At 46.9% G+C, this 25,491-nt stretch overlaps 1 protein-coding gene across 2 annotated transcripts in view; it reads left to right on the forward strand.

The window, feature by feature from the left end:
- The window catches only part of KSR2 (kinase suppressor of ras 2), a gene marked incomplete at its 3' end in the record, with an annotated part of 189,408 nt that overhangs the window by 113,106 nt on the left and 50,811 nt on the right, over positions 1-25,491 (forward strand). For both annotated transcript variants that reach the window (XM_081841791.1, XM_081841790.1), the window contains 6 exons: positions 2,235-2,353; positions 6,621-6,789; positions 11,338-11,379; positions 12,643-12,706; positions 22,436-22,484; positions 23,877-24,238. In XM_081841791.1, coding sequence (XP_081697917.1) covers positions 2,235-2,353; positions 6,621-6,789; positions 11,338-11,379; positions 12,643-12,706; positions 22,436-22,484; positions 23,877-24,238 — 805 coding nt within the window. The remainder of the gene's footprint in view (positions 1-2,234; positions 2,354-6,620; positions 6,790-11,337; positions 11,380-12,642; positions 12,707-22,435; positions 22,485-23,876; positions 24,239-25,491) is intronic.

The following is a 25,491-nucleotide window of genomic DNA, read 5'->3' on the forward strand; positions in this document are numbered from 1 at the left end:
TCCCCACGACGGGGTGAGCTCCCTGCTCCTGCCAACCTAGCAGTTTGAAAGCATGTCAAAGTGCAAGTAGATAAATAGGTACCGCTCCGGCGGGAAGGTAAACAGCATTTCCGTGCACTGCTCTGGTTCGACAGAAGTGGCTTAGTCATGCTGGCCATATGACCCGGAAGCTGTACGCCAGCTTCCTCGGCCAATAAAGCGAGATGAGTGCCACAACCCCAGAGTTGGCCACGACTGGACCTAATGGTTAGGGGTCCCTTTACCTTTACCTTACAGTGGTACCTTGGGTTACAGACGCTTCAGGTTACAGACTCCGCTAACCCAGAAATAGTACCTCGAGTTAAGAACTTTGCTTCAGGATGAAAACAGAAATTGCGCAGTGGTGGTGCAGTGGCAGCGGGAGGCCCCATTAGCTAAAGTGGTACCTCAGGTTAAGAACAGTTTCAGGTTAAGAACGGACCTCCGGAACGAATTAAGTTCTTAACCAGAGGTATCACTGTATTGTGACACTCAGGGGATGGGTAGAATGAATGAGACATTTGGAAGTAATTACAACAAGCTTAAAGTGATGGTGGGAAGAGATTTAGCCGGGCTTGAGCATTGCTTACAAATAGCCCCTGTATAACCAGCAGTGCAAGGGATAAGAAACCAGGTCCCAGCATGGATCTGTGACTGGCTGGAAAGATGGAGAAAAAATATTTGGCACTCAGCGGTCAAACTTCACAATGGAGGCTGCAGTGCTCCAGCAGCCCGTATTGGGTAACTTGAGCACTTGACATATTAATTAACCATCTGGAAAGGGCAGCCCATTGAGCTGGTGGCGCAGAAATTGATTTGTCATGGCGAAGGTCATAACAGCTTGTAAAATGTTGCAAAGAAAGGAAATCGCGTGTCTCAGTGTGTGGCAACCAAATGGTGGAGGGAATTTGATTCCACGTTGGTAAAGGGCAACAGAAACACAGGCCGGGAGGAAATGCTCTAGAGTGTACATGTACAATGGATATGATCCAGAGTGCTTCTCTTTCTCTGAAAGAGGATTGTTCTTGTGAGTTAAGGATGCGGACCGATGTGCAAAGTGAAACCGGCTGGCAAGGGAGAGGGTCAAGCAAAGCCAGCTGACCCAACTGTAAGCAGAAGTTGGGCAGGAAGGGGAGTGCAGAAATGAAGGGCAAGGGAGGCACAAAATGCAGCCATCCAGAGCAACAGACTTGATTGTTGGCTGGGAGCGAGACAGGAGCGATCGCTCAGTCGGTAGACCATGAGGCTCTTAACTTCAGGGTTGTGGGTTCGAGCCCCACGCTGGGCAAAGGATTCCTGCATTGCAGGGGGTTGGGCAAGATGACCCATGTGGTCCCTTCAAACTCTAAAATTCTCTGCAGTTCCAACTCATACAATCATGATTCCATGATTCTATGGTGGATAAAAAGGAATGCAAGTACAGGAGGGAATCTTGTTCAGACAAGGCTAAAGAACAGAGAAGAAGCTAGAGGGATCAGAAGAAAGTTAAGCTACACAAAGGGGAGGAGGGCAGGGCAATGAATGCTGGCTATAACTTGCAGCTCCTTCAAGAGCCAAAAAATATTTCCTGTGATAAGGTCCCTGCCCTTCCTTGGAGCTAGGGACCTACCAGGAGCCCCACAAAGTAAGCGAGTGCTGTGGGCCTCTGAGGTTTCTCGTGATAAGGGGAAAACGCTCCAGAGTAGTTTAGCAATCACTTTTTCCAGGAAACTCTGGGAATTGTACCTCTGGGAGGCGCCCTAACAACTCTCAGCACCCTTAACAAGCAACAGCCCTCAGGATTCTTTGGGGAGGGGGGAAGCCACGACTGTTTAAAGTAGCAACATAGTGCTTTAGATGTATGCTGTGAATGTGGCCTAAGTCAAAAGAAGGGGATGGGCCAGCTCTCCTCAGCCCCAGCCAGCATGGCTAATGGAATGATGGGAGTTGGAGTCCAACCACACCTGGAGGGCTGGAGCTTTCTCTACCCCTCATATGAGCAGTTAGGCACAAGGGAAGTTTAGCTTCTCATTTGGGTTTGAACTCATAAGCTCTAGGAGCTTCAAAGGAAGTTGCTCTTTAGATATGTGGATTAAGTGCAAAATTAAAACCTTGATCTTTCTCTTTCTCTATTTTTCTCTCTACCCCCTCCACCCCACCCCACCCTATCTCTCCATCTCTCCCCCCCCTCTCCTCTCTCCTCTCTCTCTGTCTCTCTCTCTCTCTTTTTGATCCAGCAAGGTTAGTCCGGACAGAATCTGTGCCATGTGATATTAACAACCCACTGAGGAAGCCCCCCAGATACTCGGACCTGCATGTCAGCCAGACGCTTCCCAAAACCAACAAAATCAACAAGGTGAGATGTTGCAGAGTTGCTTCGGTGGGACTGGAGTGACTGCAGGCCAGTCACACTGGAAGCCCCAGGGAGTCAACAGCTCCATGGTAGAGCACAGAGCTTTGTAGGCTGAAGGTCAGAAGTGGCTGGTGCCCATTGGGATTGGTGGGGCAGAAACTGGGACACTGACAGTGGGTGGCTCCAGTGCCAATGATAGGCAGAGCCAGAGCCACTGCCAGTCAGTGTAGACAATACTAAGCTAGATGGACCCAATGGTCAGTCTCAGTATAAAACTATGTTTCTATGTTTCCATCAGTGGAACTGCTGGAGAAATGGGAGGGGGGGAAGAGAGACCCTTCCTTGCTTGCCATGGAAACAAGTGCTCTGTAATGAAAATGAATTGTGGTGGGGAGGGGAGAAATTGGCACAGGGTTTTTTTCTGCTTTGAAAAATAGCATCCCCCAGTTTACTTGCTGGTCTGTTCAGCCATCTGCTGGGCCAGAACTTTGCAGATGGCTTCTTGGGTTTCCAGGCATATCTGCCAATTCAAATCTCAAAGGGGCTGGTATACATTTCAGCAAATCTGGTCAAGGCTAAGTAGAAACCTGTTTTGGAAGGGGGTGGGTGAGGTTGGGACAGGCGTTTTTAAGCAGCAAGCTGGTTCAACAGCAGCAGAAGCTGTCAAGCCGAGAGATGAATGAATAATGTTGCATTGCAGTGGGCACTCCTAAGACCTTGGAGAGCTGCTGCCAGCCAGGGGAGGCAGACTGGGCTTCATGAACAAATAGTCTGACTGGGTAGGTGACATCCCACCCCAGCTTTAACAGATAGCCAGAAATGTAGTGGTACATGGCAGCTGAAGACCTGTCCTATTTCTGCAGCAAGGTCCCTGTCTCCTCCAACCTAGAGCTGCACACTCAGCATTTCAAACCATTCAGATGAAGACTTCTCACCCGTTGTGCTGATTTGAGCCAATCAGGTTGAAAGGTGGCTAGTCAGCCACTGAGGGTTGGCTCCTAGGGTCCTTCCAGGGAAGAACACAGAGGAATTGCTCTCTCTGCTTCAAAGCTAAGCATTGTGGAACACCCAAAGCATAAGGTGCTTTAGCTTCAAAAGAATGGTGTGCAAGTTTTGTTATGTACAGTGGAGCTTCAAGGGTGACACAGCTTAGGTAGGTCACTTGGAAAGAAGATTTTGGAGCACTCCAAATCCTTTGCCCATTTACTTGCACAGAAAATAGTAGACCCAACTGAAAGGCAACACATGGAGATCTGCGCTGATCGTTGCAAGGCACCCCTAATTCCCTCCCCCTGCAGAATTATCAGATTATTGCATAATCTTATAAGGGGGTGTGGCTGAGAGAGGGTGTGGCTATGATTTTGCCACTACACTTCTCCACATCACCCCATCATCAAACTTGCTGATGTTCTCCAAAAATTCTAAATCAGAGAAGGGAAACCTGTGACCCTCCAGATGTAGCTAGATTCCAGTCACTATAGCATCTTTGACCCAGACTGGCTGGGTATATTGAAAGTTTTAGTCCAGCAATATTTGGACTAGTGTAGACAACAGAGTGGGCAACACGGACAGAGCTCTGGTATAAACACAACTTCCTACATCTCTGTGTTAACTCTTGAAGGAAGAGAGAAGCCTTTGGGTGAGCTCAAGAGCTTAATTTCTCTGAATCAAAGTTTTCACTCTGCTTTAAGGCAGGATGGTCAGACAGAAGAGACAAAACTTTGCCATGAGCATGATTTTTCATGTCAGTGCAATGGATATATTTTGGTCCTATTATTGAGTTGTAAACCCCAGATAAATGACTATTTATTTGTATAGAAACAAGAGCAAATTGAAGACAGCTGGCTACGACTGGAGGAGTGGAATTTTGTACTATAGTGTGGACTCCAATATCTGTGTGTTTTTGTGTGTGGATATGTCAATACCAATAGCAGCACTTTAAATATGGTCACACCAGCGCTTTAAATTGCCCCTGGACACTAACTAGGGAGTCAATGCAACTGTTACAGTATAGAATCCAAACAACATGTATTCTGAAAGGTGTGAGGAGGGAAGCAGTCATTTATGATATAGCCTAAATTGATATGTTTATGACATAACCTAAGGTGATTTGGTGAGGACCTGGTGTCATTATCATTAATTTGCATATATTTGCATTCTGCCAGTGTGCTTTTATCCCACCTCCCTACCCAACATTTTGGCTAAATTCCGAATTCTCCCTTTAATTTCTAAAATGCGTTAAAGATTTAGAAATGAATGTATCTGAAAATTTAAACCAGCAATCATATGCAAACGTTTGCCCCACTCAGAGCACAGCTATTGAAATGAATGGAGACAACTAATTTGAGATCCATTAATTTCAACAGGTGCAATCCTGTTTTGTTCGGCATTTTCTGTGGATGTCCTCCCACAAGGTCCTTTGCTTTTCAGAACTCGATGAAGAGCAAAGTTCAACATCTGAGAGGCAAAATTTAGTATCTTTTAGACGCCATCCAAATCTAGGTTCATGGCATTAGCATTTTCATTACAAGTTGAGTACAAGAAAAGTACAGAAAAGTACTTGAGTACAGAAAAGAGCGAGCAAGAGGGATGGTGTGAAAGCGATTGTACGGCCGCAGATTAGTAACTTGATTTCACTAGTGTGGGTTAGCAATAGAGGAAAAGCCAATTTATTCAGGTGTCATTTGAGCTGCCATTTCAGATGCTGTATGCGTACATGTATGTATGTATGTATGGGACGCGGGTGGCGCTGTGGTCTAAACCACTGAGCCTAGGGCTTGCCGATCGGAAGGTTGGCGGTTCGAATCCCCATGACGGGGTGAGCTCCTATTGCTCAGTCCCGGCTCCTGCCAATATAGCAGTTCGAAAGCACGCCAGTGCAAGTAGATAAATAGGTACTGCTCCGGCAGGAAGGTAAATGGCATTTCCATGCGCTGCTCTGGTTCTCCAGAAGCAGCTTAGTCATTCTGGCCACATGACCTCGAAAATCTGTCTGCAGACAAACGTCAGCTCCCTCGGCCAGTAAGGCGAGATGAGCGCCACAACCCCAGAGTCATTCGCAACTGGACTTAACTGTCAGGGGTCCTTTACCTTTACCTTTTTATGCATACTTCAGGAATGACCGGTGTCCTTTGGTAGGGCAGAAGGCAGGAGAGGCCAACAGTAGGTGGCGCTAGAGCAAATGATAAGCAGAGCTGCAATCTATGACGGCCATCTAATTCTAGTTTCGTCCCAATTCTCCCTACTGAGTTGCACAATGGGCAACACTCATTCTTAAGGAGGAAGAAGCTTGTGGCCAGGGCTACCCCCTGGACTGGTTGTAATTAAGAAGGCAGGTGGGATTGGAAGAATCAGGACCAAGGTTAGTGGGGCAGTGCCCCATTCACCCTAATGGACCAGCTTCCGCTGTGGATGACATGTCTTCTGAATCAGAAGTAGCCCATGTTTTGTCAAGTATGTGCTATAAGCCCAGTGCTGGCTGCTGCGGCTCACAGATAGAAACTGCTTGAACGTCTCCTCTGCTCAGAACGGAAGGGAGGGAGGGTGTTCAATCCAGGCATCCGATGACACGCAGGCATGTTTAAGGAGGTGAGTTCAGTGAGTCAGTACTGAGCGGAGCACAAACAACAAACAGTCTTTGGTGCATTGCCAATTTTCAAGGGGGTGTCTACTGAGACCTCTGGCAGTGGATGCCAGCGGGCACATTGGCACCCATGGGCGCCTTGTTGCCAACCCTTGCTCTCCCTGTTCCCTGTGTCTTCCTTTCCCTGTGTTAAAAGGAGCTGCTCTCCATTGACAGCCTCAAGCCTATTTCGGGGGGGGGGGGCTGCAGTCCCTGCAGAGCCGCAATAAGAATGTGCAGCATTGTACAAAAATCCCATCTGTCTGCTTACCCTGAAGTGCCCTCTGTTGTCTCCGTAAAGTTAAATGGCCCATGAGGAATAATCAATGGAGAGTAACTTGAGCTGACTTGTGATTTCTCTGTGGGGAACAGGAGGCTGTTCCCCCCCCCCCCAGCTACTCCTCCTCACCCCCAATGTTTGATGCTTACTCGGCTGCCTATGGGAGGGGATCGTTCCCAAGCTCAAGCTGGTGCTTTGCTGCACTGCTGAGAATCTTTTCCCACTCAGTGTCCAAGGTGGTCTGAGATCTCACCAGCTTCTAGTCACTTCACTTATTGGTCCAGGTTCCCATCTTGTATGGCAAGAGCTCACATGCATGGACACTCACCAGTTGCACTCTCACTGGTCTGTTCTTCCTCTTCCCGCAGGACCACATTCCGGTGCCCTACCAGCCTGATTCCAGCAGCAACCCATCCTCGACGACGTCATCCACGCCCTCCTCACCAGCTCCGCCTTTGCCGCCCAGTGCCACACCGCCCTCTCCCCTGCACCCCTCCCCGCAGTGCACGCGGCAGCAGAAGCAGTTCAACTTGCCAGGTATGTCCTGAGCTTTTGCTCTGAACCACAGGAGCTGCCCGTCCTCATCCCTGAAAGCAAGGTTCTTAATTTGCCCCTGCACATTGACCAAACAAGACCCCAGGAGGCTACGGATCTGTTTGGGAAGGTTTCATTTTTAAATACGTGAGCAGAGGACACCAGTGGATGCATTTCAGTTTACAAGAGATATATAAGCATTGTAGGATCACAGGGAAATCAACAGCACATCATGCCATAGCTCAGGGTTAGAACGTCCGCCTTGCAAGCAGAAGTCCCTAGCACCTCCATGTAGGATTGCGTAGAGACTCTTGCCTGAAATTTTAGAGAGCTGCTGCCAGTCAGTGTAGACACTACTGAGCTAGATGGATTAGTGGTCTGACTTGGTATAAGTTTCCTATGTTCCTATCTGTTGCATAGGGGACACACACAGATTTCCTCCATCCTTAGACAATACTGACAGATCAGAGATGGGGAACCTGAGGCCTAGGGACCAAAAGTGGCCCTCCAGGCCTCTCTAGCTGGCCTACAGAATTATTCCCAGGCCACACCTCTTCTCCACAGGCCACACCCATCAGCAGCCTTGCTTCACACCTGTCTTGAGTGTTTTTTTGGAATGTGTCCTTGAACTCTGATCATCTTTCTTTCCTGCATGGAGGATAGAAAGGGGTATATGGGTGTGCATAGGAACTAGCCTACTGTACAAAGGTAATATTTGCATTTATTGCCCTCCCTTTTGCTCCTGGCCTTGCCCACCAGTGCAGTCCTTGGGATGAAAAGTGTTCCCCATCCCTGGTGTAGATAATGCTGAGCTAGATGGACCAATGGTTCGGCTTGCAACAAGGCAGCTCTCTACATTTCCTTCAAAACAGCAAGACCTCTCTTGTTCCTCTCTGATCACTACACAGAGGTAGATCATTGACAGTGCAAACCTGTTGGTGCCTGCCATTCATCTTGGCCCATCATGGTTCTTTCTCCTGCCTCCACACTGATGAGAGCAGTTCCTTCCATCACTCTTGTTTCAAGAGGTCCCTCTACAGTCAGACAACATGGCAAAATGCATGCATGGCCCTTAAGAAAAATGATTGTGGGAAGTAAGGCAACCATTTTTCATCAGCTAGAGAAGGAACTCTAGGAACAGCACACTATCAAACCCATTTGGGTGTCCTCGAAAGACCCCAGACAGTCATTCATTTTCAGACAGGGCTGGCTGCGTCTGAAGGCGAGACTTAGAAAGACAGATTGAATTACCTGCATTTACATTTACACCCAAGATTCTCAGCTCAGAGGAGTGGGGGATTGTTGACCGGCTGGGGCCAATTCATTTGACTACAACTGATGATGGGCAAACTAACTCCAGTCTGATTAGAATTGGATTGATATTTATGAACTTCTTCAAGAAATACTTGGTTTGTAATATAGCTGAGCATCATATTGAGAAATTCAATACCAAATGGGCCAATTCAGAATTGGATTGGCATGTACAGGTTTCTTCTGTCCCAAGCAGCTCCTGGCCAGATGTGTGTGTTTTAGCCCAAGTGGGGGCAAGTTCCAGGTACAGATTAGCAGAATGACAAATCATATCCCACCTTTCGCAGTTCAGGATCCAGCAAGTGACACTGGATCTAGCAGGGGTTAGATTCCAGTGGATGTCAGATTCCAGTGAACATGGTCAAGCAAAGCAGAGGTTAAATTCTTGTGGGATCAGTCAAGACAGAGGATAGGTGCAGGTCAGCAAAGTAGGGCAAAGTAGAGGTTGAGTTCCAAAAAAGGCAGAAAAGCAGTCAGCACCCTGGACAGTTCCAGTTGAGCCACAGATCCAGACAGACTTGTATTGAATGTCACACTAAACCATTGCTTAGTGCAAACATGGGGACTTCCAGGGAGATTGCAGCTTTGCCATTTTGCTGTTGTGCTGTGCTGAGCGCCATGGTTTGTCTTAGCTTGTCATCTGAATCTGGACTCATGGTTCAGCTCTCTCCAGACTAGCCCCAAAGTGTAACCAACAGACGACAGGTGAAGTTGAGAAGGCAGAGAAAGAATAGAAAATTAGAAAGCCCTCTGCTGCCTCATCTAAATAAGTGACAAGCCGCCATCCCCAAGCGAAAATTAATCACTCTTGGCCAACTCCAGGGGGGCATTTTCATTCCTCCACTGAAAGTGATGAGAAAGTCTGGGCCAAAGCATTCAGCCGAGGACTCATTAAAACACAGAGTAGTGGAACGAAACCAAATCAGCTCAACAGGCCAAACGCCTGCTTAAACAGAAACGGTTTTCACTTGGCAGCTGATGTTGAGATCGGCCGACAACTTGTGGCCCTGTGTGCACTTACTTATCAGCAGAAATGTGCAGGGGATTGGGCAGCTGGTTAGGATGAGTTGTTGATGTAGAGGGGAACAGGGAAGCTTGGCGAGATCAACTCGATCTCATGGGAAGAGGAGCAATAGAAAGTGAATGGAATTTAGTTGTGCAGAGAGAGTGATGATTTTCTGGGTGCTGGTGTCATTTGTGCAATTGGCTCATGATTCCCTAACCCAGGGATGGGGAATCTGTCGCCCTCCAGATATTGATGGACTCAGCCAGCATGGCCAGTGGTGAGGGAGGATGGGAACTGGGGTCCAATAACATCTGTCAGAGGGCATATTCCCTGTCCTTGCCCTACCCAAATCCGTAAACTTTTGAGTGCTATATGTGGACAAGCTTTTAGACTCCTGGCTTCCCCTGGCCTGGCAGGGGTATGGTCCCATGCCCAGTGTTCAGTTCTGGACAAGGTTATGCCTTGTAGATATTTGTATAAGCTCTTCTGTTTAGCCCTAGTGCTTGGTTTCTTTGCAGGGCCATCCCATGTAGGAACTAAGTCCTAGTATATTTAGTGGGAATTACTTTGAGCTACGGTGTGCTCAGGGTAGTAGCCTTCTTCTCTGTGCATTTGCCTAATTCCCTTTCAAAGCCATCCTTTGCACAAGTGCTTCTTTTGATGCATTGTGCCTCTGTCCTCCAAAGATGTTCTGTGCTACTAATGAGACCACAACCCATTTTTACAGTAGATTCCCTGGATCCTGGCTACCCAGCTGGAATTTTCACAGCCTGGGGCGACTAAAAATTTGAATGGATCCATTTTACCAATGGAATTAGAATTTTTGAAAGCAAAGCCCTGGATTCTGCTAATAGTGGGATTTTGTTAAAGAGGCTATATTTATTTGTCCATTTGATGGCATTTATTTACTTTGAGTAGTATTCAAGATGTCTCCAAAGTGACTTGCTGGAGCTGAACCATTTTGGTCTGTATCCCTAGCGTGGCTGGGCATTTCCCTCCTTGTTTTCAGTGTATGATCAATCTTTATTGCTTAGTAGCCATAGGCCATTGCAAATAATACAATAAAATGTCTATTAAGACAGACACAAAACATGAGCAAATGCACTTCCCATTTAAAATAAGGGCAAGGTTAAAGCAAATCCTCTAAATGTCCTGGAATTACTCTTAAATTTAGCTTAAACCAATGAATCACCTTTACAACCCACTGATATTTGATTCGAAGTACTCACTCCAATTTCATTTGCCTGCCATTGCAAAAATGCAGCTTGGTCATACGTGTGTGTGTGTGTGTGTGTGTGTGTGTGTACGTGTACTCTCTCTCCCTCGTCAGATAAGAGGAAAAAATATCATGTCCTGTCTTGACAGCCCACAGCACTGAGACACGTAGTGCAAAAACAGTTTTGTTCTAGAACAGAAATATAGTGGACAGAAGCTGTAAATAACTAACTAAACCTCCATACAACCATTTCCTTGATGGGCAGAGTAAACCTAGAGACCCACCCCAGGCCTTTGCAAAATGTAGAAAATGCAGCAGCAATGGTGACAACACAAAGGCACACAAAAGCAACGATGTGTTGCAAAACAGAAGCGAACTGTTTACACCTGAAGGGAAGCCCAGGATTTGGAGCATGGAATCTTCCTCTTTATCAGCACTCTCCCCAGGGACGTCTTTAGTTGGCCTCCCAGGAAGCAGCTTCTCCTCCTCTGTCCCTGAGCTGCTTTTATATCTCAGCCCACAGACAGCAGAAAAAGGTCCACTTTTGCCTTAATCCACTCTACAGACTAGACTGCCCACAAGCCACACTTTACACCCTCATTTTGATGCCTCCTGATCTTCTTACCTGCCAGACCTGGGTTTGCTTCAGGAACCCAGGTTCACCCCGTGATTCCCAAAACAAATGATATCCAAGATTTCTTTTTCTTTAAAAAACCAGTCCAGTTCCTTCACACCGTCTACTCTGTAGAGGGCTGGTCCATTGGGGCAAAGGGGGCACTGCCCCACCAAAAGATTCCTTTCTGAGTCTCCTTAAACATTCAGCCCAGAGAAGATCAGCCATCTAGGTTGATGGCCATTTTTGCATCCTCTGGGAGCACAAATACAAAGCAAGCAATTATTTATAGGGGAGGTTGTTGGGTGATGTTTCACAAGCCTCATTCCTGTCTGATTTCTCAGAGGTGCACTGGTGCTCTCTGACTACTTACCTTTCCTAAGCTATCCTTGTTCTCTTTTACAGCTTCTCATTACTACAAATACAAGCAGCAATTCATCTTCCCAGGTAAGTTTCTCGAGAACGGCTGCAGCCTCCCAGGGGCATCTCCTGCGCAAAAACCCATCTTCATCTGACACGTGGCCACTTTTCCCCACACATTCAATTTCATACCCTGTAGAGATGGGAAACTCAACTCAGTTCATGTTTAAAGGCAATTCCATCTGTGTTTTTTTTTTTTAAATTTGTATACCGCTGTTCATAAAAAACACACACCGAAGCACTGCACAACAACTGTACATAAAACCATGCAATAAAAGCGACACAAAAAGATAAAACCAGTCATCCATTAACTTAATTGCTTGCATAGAAAAGCTTTCAGCAGGTATTTAAAAGTTGGAACAGCATCTTGATCAGAGCAGCTTTGGGGATTGGGGGTTATCTTGGTCAAAGGCACACATTTGTGTACATCAGTTATTAGTTAAATTTTAAATTCTAAAACTAAAACAACCGACAATGAATTTTACATTTGCATTAAGAACATAAGAAGAGCCTCCTCATTTGAAACTCAGCCAGCCTTTGAAATCCAATTCTCTCCAAATTTCTGGGGCTGTCTCAATCCACCCTGACCAATCTTTCTGAATATTCCCAATTCAGCTTTGTTGTTGTTTAGTCGTTTAGTCGTGTCCGACTCTTCGTGACCCCATGGACCAGAGCACGCCAGGCACTCCTGTCTTCCACTGCCTCCCGCAGTTTGGTCAGACTCATGTTTGTAGCTTCGAGAACACTGCCCAACCATCTTGTCCTCTGTCGTCCCCTTCTCCTTGTGCCCTCCATCTTTCCCAACATCAGGGTCTTTTCCAGGGAGTCTTCTCTTCTCATGAGCTTTAGACTCAGCCAAATCTGGTGCACACTCATAGTGATGATTTCATTCTCCTCTACCTCAAAACTGCAACCTATTTTTTTTTACATTTATATCACACCTTTTACCTCAAGGGGCTCAAGACAGAGTACTTGGTTCTCCCTTCCTTGTTTTATCCTCACAACAACCCTGTGGTGTAGGTTTTGCTAAAAGATAGTCACTGGCTCAAGGTCACCCAAAGTGAGCTTCATGACTGCATGAGAATTCGAACCATGGTCTCCTAGGTCTTAGTCTGGCACTTTTTTTAACCCTTTTTGGTCTGGCACTCTAACCACTACACCACACTGGCCTTCCTGTCACATATGCCAGCAGGATGCTTGCTATGCAAACATGTTGAGGGCACTGCCAAGTATGTGAATTGCATGTGCGATCTTTCCCTGTTCTGAACCAGGTACCTGTTTTGCTTTCAGATGTGCCCGAGACGCCCACCCGAGCGCCCCAAGTCATCCTCCATCCAGTGAATTCTAACCCAATGTGAGTAGTCCTCATGAATTCTTGCACTTATTCTGAAGCCCACCTCCATTGAGACCTCTCCTTGGAAGAACCTGCCTCTCCCTAGTAGATATTGTAGTAGATCTGGAATCTGAATCTGGAATGCCCTCTTAGGAGAGTCAGATTTACGCTGGGGAGAGGGAAATGAAGAAATCATACAGGAAAGCCAGGGTGGCGGGTGCACACAAATGTCTTTTTAATATGGTGAAGTAATTTCATAAAAACATAGGATTGTAGAGTTTGATGGAATCTTTTCCCCCAATGTGGAGCTTGAACCCACGATCTTGAGATTAAGAGTCTGATGTTCTTGCCAACTGAGCTGTGTACCAATGGGCTGTTTCCCATGGTGTGCTGATGGAAGGCTCGTTGGAGCAGCAGAGACTTCCCCTAACCCCTCCCCATGCCTCAGGTCTGCCCCAGAGGAGAGAGTCTGTGGTACCATGGGTCTGGCTGCTAACCAGAATGGCAGTGGTTCAAGCCCACCCAGGGACAGCTGTGGGCAGGATTCTTGAATTGAAGGGGTCTATGAGTCTATGAGAAAGTTGAGAGACCCTTTGGGATGTAGCCCAGGGGGTTCTAGGGGAATTGCAAATATTGCCCCCTTTCCCCTTCCGCTGATGCAAGTCTCAGCTGGACCAAAGAGCTTTCTGCCAGTGCAAGAGAGACCATAGGATACAATCCAATCATATAAGGCAGTTTCCCCAACGTGTTTTGATGTTGGCTCTCTCAAAGGAAATCTCTCATGTATTAACCGCTGTGACCAGGAGTGGCTAACATTTTGGCCCAAGGGCTGCATGAATCCTTGACCAAACCTCCTCAGGCCAGTATGGCCAGAAGTGGGTGCAGCCACTGCTCGCTCACACACCCAGTCATGTGTACACAGACCCTCTTTCTCAGCGGATCGGTGCAGATCCGCTGAGGAGCAAGCTATCACCCGCTCTCCGCTCCTCAGTTGATCAACCTGACAACCACAGAGGGGGAAACTTGCATCCCCATCAGGGTGCTAGGCTCTGCCCATACCTATTTTTATTTGTTTGTTTTTATCTTTGCCTGTGCTACCACAATCACTGGTGCTTCAGAGAGCCATTTTTTAAAAAAATTGCTTGGAGGATCAGTTCAGGCTCCAGGCTTGGAGTTAGCTCCATCTCTGGCTTAGACACATCAGTGTTACCTTACAGTTGCTTTTCGGGAAAACAAGCTATGTCTCTAAGTTATGGTGGGCAATAGCTATGTCTCTATGCTTAGAAAGTGGAGGTAATTTTAACCTGTTTTAGCATTTTAACATTTGTATGTTTTAAAGTATGGTTGTGATTTCTTCTTGATTTTATGGTTTTATCTTTTGCAAACCACTTTGAGTGTGTGTGTGGCTGCTTTTTATTTTTTTTTTACAATGAAGCAATGAAATAAAAAAGCAATACATTGTTCTGGGCAAGAGCTACCGTATTTACTCAAGTCTAATGTGCTATTGAAACTAATGAGCACCTCAATTTTCAGAGCATTTGGTGGGGAGTGTAAATGTGCCATCAAATCTAATGCACACCTTAATTTTCGCAGCGTAATTTGGCCCCAAAATGGTGAGCATTAGATTCGGGTAAATATGGTATATATCTAAGTTGTGCTGGGCAAGAGGTGCTTCTCTCAGTTGCGCTGCCTGGGAAAGAGCTGTGCGTCTACATTGTGCTGTGCAAATTTCACTTTCTGGTAAAACAGAGGCTGCTGACTTCACCTTCATGCTTGCTTATGGTGAATGTGAAGGGCTGTAGAAAGAAAGGAAACAGAGCTGTCACTTGTTAAGGAAGGCTCACCACTGAAAGGACAAAAGACAGGAGAACAATAGGAAAAGGGAGATGGGTTTCGAACTAATAAGGTGCACACCCGTACAAGATTCTCACTCATCAGAACTGTGAAGGGGAAGCTGCAGGTGGACAGAACGGAGCTGGGAGAAAATGAGCCGGGAGCAGAGAGAGTTTCAAAACGGGCAGGCAGACTTCTTGTCAGATCTAGTTTGTTTTTTCCCCACTAGAACCCCATGATCTACCAGCCACAGTCAGGTGCCAGAGACATCCAGGCAGAATGAAAGAATAGGTGCCTCTGATCACATCCTGAGCTCAGAGATTTGTTTCTAGTGACTAGGAGTGGTAGGATCTGTCAATCTTGGTTCTTATTTTCCCAATCTTAACTTCACTTCTCCACATTTCTGCAGAAATTTGCCTTTAAAAAAACCCAAAACAACAACCTTTCAACAATTCAGTGTGCATTTCTTCTAACAGACACATTTTTGCAAGGAGTTTGGGCTGAGGATCATGCACTTTTGCAAACATTTTCTCCTGATATAATGCCTGTTTCGTATGTTATTTTTGCTAATATATTCATTTTTATGCACATATCCGCTTCATATGTGCATTTCTGTAAACTTTGGTTGGTTGTAAAACTGTGCCATAAAATTTGGGTAAGCCTGAATTTTGAAGGAGGCTGTGTTTCAGTTCCCATATTATTTTGAAAAGAGAAAATTTGATAGATATTGTGCTTTAAATTCAAATCGAATCAGATTTGTTCCCCATCCCTACATAATTTAACTGGCCTTGCAGTCCTTTCACACAAGAAGAACACGCCTGTTTAGCTTTTTTCATTTTAGCCCCCTAAATTAGGCAGGAAGAGTTACTATGCTCTTGTTGCTCTCAAAAACTTCAGAGTCAGAAACCATTTGCTGTTCTATTGCAAATGACCCTGAGATCTCCATCTCCTGTCTGTTCACCCTCTGGCTAGTGGTGGCTTGTTCCCATGGGGGCTGACTGGAAGTGCAGAAGGCAAGGAGGCGAACAGTAGGTGGCGACAGAGCCCATGGCAGGCAGAGCCACCCAGTCTTCCTCCCTGCTGAGTTCTACAAGGACAAAACTCAAACCTAGGAAGAGGAAGCTGACAGTCAGGGCTGCCCAAAATCAGAAGGAGGGTGGCAGGCAGGCTGACTGACTGACTGAGGCATGGAGAAAGGGAAAAGTTCTTCGCCCCTCTCTCGCAACGCCAGAACTTGTCGACATTCAATGACACCAAATGTTGCAAGATTCAGGGCAGAGAAAAGAAAGTACTGTATTTTTCGTCCCATAGGACGCTCCGTCCCATGGGACGCACCTTGTTTTTTGGGGGGAAACAAAGGAAATTTCCCCCCTTTATTCCCCCCCCCAAAGCAGGTCGGGGAAACCGAACCAGGTTGAGGAACAGCGCTGCGCCTCCCTGCTGTCCCCCGAGCTTGTGGGGCTGGCCGATGTCTGCCTCAGGCGGCAGGCTGCTATCCGCAGTGTGGGGAGCCCTGCGGGGAACTCCTGCAGGGCTCCCCACGCTGCGGATGTCTGCCCGGCGTGCGGGGCGCTCTGCTTCAGGGCGCCCCGTGCGCCGGGCGGCAGGCTGCTGTCCGCAGCGTGGGGAGCCCTGCGGGGAACTCCTGCAGGGCTGCCTAGGCTGCGGATGTGTTCCCGAAGCGCCGGGCGCTCTGCTTTCAGGGCGCCCGATGCTCCGGGAAGCAGGCTGCTATCCACAGCCTAGACAGCCCTGTGGGAACTCCCGCAGGGCTGCCTAGGCTGCGGATGTCTTCCTGAAGCTTCAGCAAAAGCCTGCATTTGCCCCATAGGACACACCCAGATTTCCCCTTCATTTTTGGAGGGGAAAAAGTGCGTCCTATAGGGCGGAAAATACGGTACCTTTTCACACATCACATAGCTAAACTGTGGAACTCCCTCCCGCAAGAGGCAGTGATGGCCATCAACTTGGATGGCATAATAATAATAATAATAATAATAATAATAATAATAATAATAATTTTTTATTTATACCCCACCCATCTGGCTGGGTTTCCCCAGCCACTCGGGGCGGCTTCCAACAGAATATTAAAATACAATAGTCTATTAAACATTAAAAGCTTCCCTACACAGAGCTGCCTTCAGATGTCTTCTAAAAGTCTGGTAGTTGTTTATCTCTTTGACATCTGGTGGGAGAGCATTCCATAGGGCGGGTGCCACTACCGAGAAGCCCTCTGCCTGGTTCCCTGTAACTTGGCTTCTCGCAGCAAGGGAACCGCCAGAAGGCACTGGATCTCAGTGTCCGGGCAGAACAATGGGGGTGGAGACGCTCCTTTAAAAGAAGATTGGACAAAATCATGAAAGAGAGGGCTCTTGATGGATGCTAGCCATGAAGACTATGCTCTGCCCCCGGTGCTGGAAACTGCAGGAGGGGAGACTGTTGTTCTTTTGCTTGAATCCTGCTTGCTGGTTTCCTACAATGGGCATCTTCTTGCCCACTGTGAGAACAGGAGGATGGACTAGATGGGCTGTTGGCCTGGCCAAGCAGACTCTTCCTATGCCCTTATGGTGGGGCAATGTCCACTTGCCCCCAATAGCCCCTGTTTTAAAACATTAGTAATTATTTGGTAGGAAGAGCCTATAGGTGCATCGCAGCCCCATTGAAGTTGGGGTGCAGCAGTTTGTGAATGTGTGCTGTTTTCTTAACAGGAGAAGCTAGAAAGATTCACCTGGTACAAAGCAGCTTCCTATACAGTGGTACCTCGGGTTAAGTACTTAATTCGTTCTGGAGGTCCATTCTTAACCTGAAACTGTTCTTAACCTGAAGCACCACTTTAGCTAATGGGGCCTCCCTCTGCTGCAGTGCCGCCGCCGCGTGATTCCTGTTCTCATCCTGAAGCAAAGTTCTTAACCCGAGGTACTATTTCTGGGTTAGCGGAATCTGTAACCTGAAGCGTCTGTAACCTGAAGCGTCTGTAACCCGAGGTACCACTTATTCCAGTTGCAAATCTGGACACACACTTCTGCTTTCCTCTGCATTATGTGCTCATGGATGGATGAATCAGTCCTAAGAAGAGCCTTGCTGGATCAGGCCAAAGTGGGGCCCATTTAGCCCAGTTCTCACCACCAGATGCCCCAATGGGAAGCCCGAAGGCAGGACTCAAGCACAACAGCGCCCTCCCCCTCTTGAAATTTACAGCAAGTGGTTCCTGCCACTTTTGTCTTTGTTTACTCTGCATCCATCTGGCTCCATTCCTATGTTAATCTGCAGGCTTCTTTTTTTTTAAATAAAGAAAAGTACAGAAATTGGCACTAAAGTACACATTTAAAATGCATTTTAAGCTTACAGCAATTTTGGGGGCAGGGGAAGAACTCACGCGATTAAAACGTTTTCATATGCAAAAACAAATTCAGATCCAATACAGATGCAGACAACTCAAAGCGTTGTTGAAAAGCGAAGGCAAAGAAAAAGACAGGAGAGGAGGTGCCTGTCTGGTGTATAAGGGGAGGGAGTTCCAAAGGCCCAGTTGTTCTGTTGCACAGAATGGATTTCCTGATGAGATGCTACCCACAGGAGACCCTCTCCTGCAGAACTCGGTGACCGGCTGGGTATGTAAAGGGAGAGACAATATTTTATATATTCTCCCTCCACTGCCAGAGGCATTCTGCCTCTGAGTGCTGTGGCACTTATGTCCAGCTTGCAGGCTTTCCACGGGCATCGGGATGGCCAATGTGAGAAGAGGATGCTGGAATAGATGGACCATTGGGCTGATCTAGCAGGCTTTTGTTATGTTCTTATAACCTGGTCCCAAGTTCTATCAGGCTTTGAACCTCAGAACCAATGCCTCAAACATCCACAATGCTATTAAAAGCGAAGAAGTTAGATTTATACACTGCCCTTCATCATAAGATCTCAGGGTGGTTCACAGAATAAAATACAAGACAGAAAGGATAATGAATATGCACAATAAAACAATCAACATTGAAATATAAGTCTCCATAATTAAAATATGCAATGGAACACATCTCCTGTGTCAGTTCTCTCTGCCTTTGGGTCCCACACGGGGATGTACGGACTCCATCCTTTGCTTAAATACAGTAATGATAAAGGGCTGAGAAACAGATCCACGGAGCCCCTGGTTTTGGCCGCTGCTGGTAACTTGATAAGCTTGTGTTGGATTGCAAAGGTCAAAGCGAAGGGAATGCAGAGCAGGGGACAGCGCTCGTGATGCGGGAAGCGACCAGCCTGCCAGTCCCACTGGGAAGGCTTCTTCTCCCAGGCTTTTAGGCAGGAGTAATTGACTTCTCTGCGAGGCTCGAGATCTCAGAGTGGCAGCTGTTTGTGCGCAGCAGATTAAAGAATCCTCCGCTGCTCTAACTCGGGGCTTACAAACGAATTGCCAAAGTCGGCTCCCGCTTTTAAAAATTAATGTCTCTCCTCTCCCTCCTTCCCGCCCCCCCTCTCTGCCCCACAAACTTCCTGAAGGCAATTCAGTTTTTGCAGGTGTTTGTGTAAAGTTGCAGGCAAATGACTCCCAGAAGGCTTTGCTCTCGCTTGCTCTCCCTGCTGAGAAACCCTTGACGGCAAAGGGTCCTGTTTGTGATGGCTGCCGCACCTGAGCTGAAGACAACGACGTTTCTCCTTACAGGGAGGCTCAGCCTCTGCTTAGTTTTTGAAATTTCAACCAAGTCTCAGCTAGGGATGGGCAAATAGATCAATTTTGGTTCTTTTCCATTTCCCAGTCTCCAGTTCTCCACGTTTCCTTTCCTGTTTGTGATTCCTTTCTTTTCTAAATCTCCATGAATATTCATCAGCATTCTAGTAGGAATTTGTCCTAACGTACCCAATTTTGCATGCAGTTTTGCCTAATACTGCATATTTTTGCAAAGCGATTTCCCCTAACATAATGCACTTTTATATGTTGTCTTCACTATCGCATGATAATTATCATTTACCAGCCCTTCACCCTACCATCCCAGGGCAGGTTACAACATTAAAGCACAATATTAAAAACAGTTTGAAACAACTTACAACCACAAAAATAAGGTGGGTCTTAGAAACCTAAAGGACCAAATGTCAGGGTAAAGAGTTGCATCTTTAGCATTCTCCAGAAGCTATATAGTGAAGTTCTCACAGTGAGGGAACTGCCAGAAGGCCCTTGGAGCTGGACCTCTGTGTCCGGGCTGAGCAACAGGGGTGGACACACTCCTGAACTGGGAGCTATGGGGTAACTCTTGATCTGAGGTGACTCTGTAGATCGATGTCATCTAACCAGCCCTGCAAACAAATCAGGATGAATGTTCAGTGAATAGTTTCTCCCTGGAACCTCTCACCATCAGTCTTTATTGGTCTAAGAAGACAATCTCTGGGCTCTAAATTCACTCCTCTCTGTTGCATCATTAAAAGGTGCCCTCTCCGTTCATCTGAAATACGAAATGGAGAGAGTTGGACTGGGAGGAGAAATAATGTTAGGTGAGGAGCTTTGTGCTGCCAGCGCCTCGGCTATTACTGCAATCTCTGGCTCCAGGCCTGGGGGAGATTAGCTGGCAATCAATGAAAACACAGGTGAAAAATGGAATCGGCAACTAGGTGTATTCCCTAGGAGTGAAGCCAAGTGGCTCATACCACTTGTTTGCAATAATTTGAAGATCCCTCCGAACTAAACAGGACTCCGGAGACATGACTGAGGAATCAACATTAGAAATGGCCTCAGCATGATTCTTAGGGGGCTCAAAAGGGATGTTCTTCCCTCCAAGCCAGTGTCAATTTTGTGGCTAACTTTGCCTGCTTCTTAGTACATCGCATTTGGAGACACTTGCAAAATTCTCCTCATCTGCATTTTGGCATTCCTAAATTGCCTGATTTTGTCTCTGCCGTGAAGTGCACTGTCAGGAGTGCACCATGCCCCCCCCCTTAAAACAGCAGCAATGACACCATTTAAAATATAAATAAAAATGCATTTGCTGTTCGCAGGAGTGACACCAAAGGGAGGGTAGAGGTAAGATGCTAGTTTTGGGACACATCAAGGGCAAATGATCTTCAGTTTTGGGAAGTTCAACTCAGCCTTCCCTCTAATGGCAAATGTGGGTGGTTAACTGCCAATCAGTTTGAAAGCAAAATGGGCTTTCAAAAACAAGGCAGTGGTTTCAATATGAGGTACCCAAAAGTAATAGGGGTGTATAAAATTATGCGTGGGGTAGAGAAAGTGGATAGGATATGGTTCTTCCTCTCTCATAATACTATCTCTCAGGGACATCTAATGAAAATGGACATTGGAAGATTCAGGATAGACAAAATAAAGCTCTTCTTTATGCAGTTCATACTTAAACTATGGAACTCCCTCCCACAAGACAGGACCTGGCCTTCATTACATTACTGGACAAAGGTGATAATGTGTCTCAGGCCACATTCTACATTGAAAGCACTAGGTTACCTCTTCTACACTCCTGGTTTCCTCCAAAGAATCCTGGGAGCTATAGTTTTGTGATTGGTGCTGAGAATTGTTAGGAGGCCTCTTTTTGCTTCCTGGAGCTACAGTTCCTAGAGTTCCCTGGGAAGAAGGATTGAAGGTTAAACCACTGCGAAAACTAGTTCTGAGAGGGCAATGGGGGCCTCCAAACAACTTTTGGTGCCCTTAACAAACTGCAACTCCCAGAATCCTTTGGGGGAAGCCACAACTGTTTAAAAGTGGCATCATAGTGCTTTGAATGTATGGTGCGAATGTGGCTTCTGTGCACAGAGAGACGTGTTTCATTCTGCCGGAAGTCCTTGAGATAAAAATGTCCTTCGTCCACAGACACCCCATCTGTCATTACAGCAAACAATTTGCTTGTCAATCAATCAACCATACCTATATAAATTGTTGCATATCTTCCCATTGTTGCACCAGTCATCAGAATGGCTGGCTCGGTCAAACAATCATTTCATTTCAGATGAAAACCCTCATCACAGACATGTCATATTTCAGAAAACTAGTGGCCTTTCTGTTAGTGAGGGTGGGGAGCGTGCAGAGGGAAGAAAAATTATGAGATAAGCCCCAACCTCATATTGGGTCTGGCCTCCCATCAAACTGATTCACAAGAAATGACTCTTTGGCCTGCAGATCTATTTATATTTTCACTGTGCTTCAAACGTATTGTTGCTGTTCGGCAAAATTAACTGTGCTTCGTTGATGACATGCATTATAACACAGGGATAATTTCGTCTATAAGGTTGTTTGGTTGGTGTTTCCTCCCTTCTTCGTATTATAAGCCTTTGAGCAGTGACCCATTCGATTGTTTGAAGGGCGTAAGAAGAGAACAGCATCCCATAATTCTTTTTACGTGACTTGCTGTAGAAACTGCATCCCTTTGTTCATTTGCAAAGGGAGGCAATCTCCCGCGACCCTTCTCCAGCCCCCCATTCAAGAAAATTCGGGGGGAGCTTAATGACTCTTGCCATGGAGACCAAGGTCCCATCTGCATTGTACATTTAAAGCAGGATCATCTCCTCACAACTTTCAGCACCCTTAATAAATTATAGCTCCCAGGATTCTTTGGGAGAAGGCATGACTGTTTAAACTTGTATGATACTGCATTCAATGTATGGTGGTGCAGATGCAGCCTCAGTTAGACATCCTTCAGTCTTGTTGACATCAGCAGGGCAAGTTAGTTACTCATGACAAATTTGGTCCCATTGATTTTCAAGTGGGAATAATTCAGCCCTTAGAGCATCTGTTTTGCATGCAGAATGTCCAAGGCTCAACCCCCTAGCATCTTCAAGTTGGACTGGGAATGTCCCCTGCTTGGAGACCCACTGATGGTCAGTGTTGACAATGCTGAGCTGGATGGACCTTCTGTAGAAGGTAGCTTTCCCTGTGCTCCTGGCGCTTCTGACTTTCAAGTCTTAATAATTTGCAACATTTGGTTTTCTCTGCAGCCTGGAAGGAAACCCATTACTTCAAATTGAAGTGGAACCAACCTCTGAGGTAAGATGCACACAAGGATCTGATGACCACCCCATGGCCTCAATTCAGGGGTCCTGAATCAGGGTGACCCACCCCACCCTGAATTGATCCCAAAGTAGCTTGAGGGCAAGGCTTATTATTATTTTTTACCTAATTAAACATACAGCATCACCTCTCCCACCTCCACTCCTGACCGAGAGCAGGGGGCTTAATTCTGCAGGTGTGCCTTTGCAAAGGAGAACCTTGCAGCAGGCAGAATCGGCATCTGTGCTGAACAGCTGTTCAGCAGAGGTGCTGATGCTGCTTCTTTGCAAGCATCTTCTCTTCCGAAGGAAAGCCTTGCAGCAGGCAGAATTGGTACCTGTGTTCAGCACCGGCACCGATCCTGCTCCTTTGCAAGTGGCTGCTCTCCCAAGAAGTCGCTTGTGAAGGAGCACCCTGCACCACACAGGAAGGAGAATCATGTGGTGGGCTCCCCCCTATTCCTGGGAGTCAGGGGCCTTTTGTGGGTTTCCCCCACCCAATGCCTGCCTCTCCTTCCAGCTTGATGCTTTGCCCACTGACAGTCACAAAATGCTCTGGGCCATCTTACCTGACCTGTAGTGATCTGTGGTTGTCTATCACCAACACATTTGACACCGAAGCCCATCTTAAGAGAGTAGAATCATAGAGTTGAAAGGGACCCCATGGATCATCTAGTCCAACCCCCTGCAATGCAGGAATTTGACCCATATGGGGATCAAATGCATGACCTTGGTGTTATATGCCTGCTTTTTCAGGGCTTGTCGGGTATCCATAGCTTGAGGGCTAGCTGATGCTGTGTTGGAGTGTTTGATATCCTAGATAAAATAGATTCTAAAACAGGTGTGGGAAACCCTTTGGCCCTCCAGATGTTGCTTGTCTGCATCTCTCGTCAGCCCCATAGATCATGAGCAATGGCAATGGAGGATGGGAGTTCAACAACAGCTGGCAGGCCAAAGGTTCCTCATAGCTGCTTTAAAACATCACTGGGTGGCCTCCAGCTTGTGGGCATAATCAGGCCCACCAGAGCTGCACATTTGGCCCTTGTGGCTGTTTTGGTCAAGCCATGCCCATATTTCCTACAACCGATGTTGTATGGGACATCTGGCATAGGGCAGGTAAAAACAAGGCTGGTCCAAAAAGGGGGTTTCAGGCACCACCAGTCCACTGATTTGTGCCACCTGTAAATCCCTGTGCACAGCTTTTTCCAGGCCCTACAATCAGCTGATTGCCAGAGTTTTGAAGTGACACACACACATGGGATGAAAGTGGGTCACCTGACATGATTGTGCCATCAGGTGATTGAGAAGTAAATGGCGTCCCCGTACAGGGACGATGGATATCACCTCCCCTTGCACTAAAACAAATCTCTCTTGTTTTCCCCGTCCCCAGAATGAACAGGGAAATGACGAAGAATCGGAGGATGATTTCGAGGAGATGAACCTCTCGCTCCTCTCTGCCCGCAACTTCCCCCGCAAGGCCAGCCAGACCAGCATCTTCCTCCAGGAGTGGGACATCCCCTTTGAGCAGCTGGAGATTGGCGAGTTGATTGGAAAGGGCCGCTTCGGGCAGGTCTTTCACGGCCGCTGGCACGGCGAGGTGGCCATCCGACTGATTGACATTGAGCGCGATAATGAGGACCAGCTGAAAGCCTTCAAGAGGGAAGTGATGGCATACAGGCAGACGCGGCACGAGAATGTGGTGCTGTTCATGGGGGCTTGCATGAGCCCTCCCCACCTGGCTATCATCACCAGGTAAGCCGTATCACTTAAGTACCACCTTAGGGATGGGAGGAAGCAGCAATTCCCACCCCGTCCTGGATTCCTTGCAATCAGCATTGTTTCCATTCTGCTGCAGTTTGGCTTCTGCTAAAATCTGCACTGTTCTTCTTGCTGTCTGCTATGGCTGATCATTAATTACGTGATTAATTTTGATGCATTCCAGTGAAAGGGAAATGTCAAAGAGCGGCTGGGGAAACCCAGATGGGCTGGGTACAAATAATAAAATTATTATTATTATTATTATTAACAATGCAGTAAATCATATAATAATTTGGATAACATTTGTGGGCTAAGAATAATAGTCATAGCAAATACCAGTTACATTCACTGTTGTTGTGCAGCAGATTGCACGACAAGGATCAGCTGTTGCGCTAGAGAATGGAAAAACTGGCTGTGTGAGAGAAAACAGAAAGATTGTTGTGCAACATACTTCACAACCAGAACCAGCTGTTGCACAACTAGCTCTCCCTCGCAGCAATGGATTCCTTTGTTGCACAATCTCTTGTGCTAGCGGACAGGAAATGTTGAATAAAGCCCCAAATGTGGAAATTTCAGGGAAGCAGACTTTGGCTAAGCATCAGGAGCCACTTCCTGGTAGGATACTGGCAACGTCACTAGGAGAAGCTAACCTGTGGAATTCACTGCCAGTCATACCTCATGTCCGCTTCAGGTTACGTCTTTTCAAGTTGCATCCTGTGGCAACCTGGAAGTACCGGAACGGTTACTTCCAGGTTTCGCCACTCGTGCAAGCACAGAAGCGCTAAATCTCACTTTGTGCATTCGCAGAAGCACTAAATCATGCTGTGCGTGTGTGCAGATGCGGCACCTCTGGATACAAATGCTTCGAGTTGCGGACATGCCTCTGGGATGGATTACGTCCGCAACTCGAGGTTCCACTGTACAGTGACATCCATGGATGGTTTTAAAAGAGGGTTTGACAAATTCACGGAGGATAAGGCTATCAGTGTTTACTCGCCACAATGGTGAGTAGTAATGCTTCTGAATGCCAGTTACTGGAAATCACAGGAGGGGAGAGGGCTTTTGTGCTTGGGTCCCGCTTATGAGATCCCATTGGGGTATCTGGTAGGCCATGGTGGGAACCGAATGCTGGACTAGATGGGGCATTGGCCTGATCCAGCAGGCCTCTTCTTGCATTCTCATCCATACGGCTATGATGGATTTTAAAGGGATAAATCGAGCAAATTCAGAGATGATAAAATGATCAA

Source organism: Podarcis erhardii, assembly GCF_964252035.2.
Source record: "Podarcis erhardii genome assembly, chromosome: 15".
Lineage (NCBI taxonomy): Eukaryota > Metazoa > Chordata > Lepidosauria > Squamata > Lacertidae > Podarcis > Podarcis erhardii.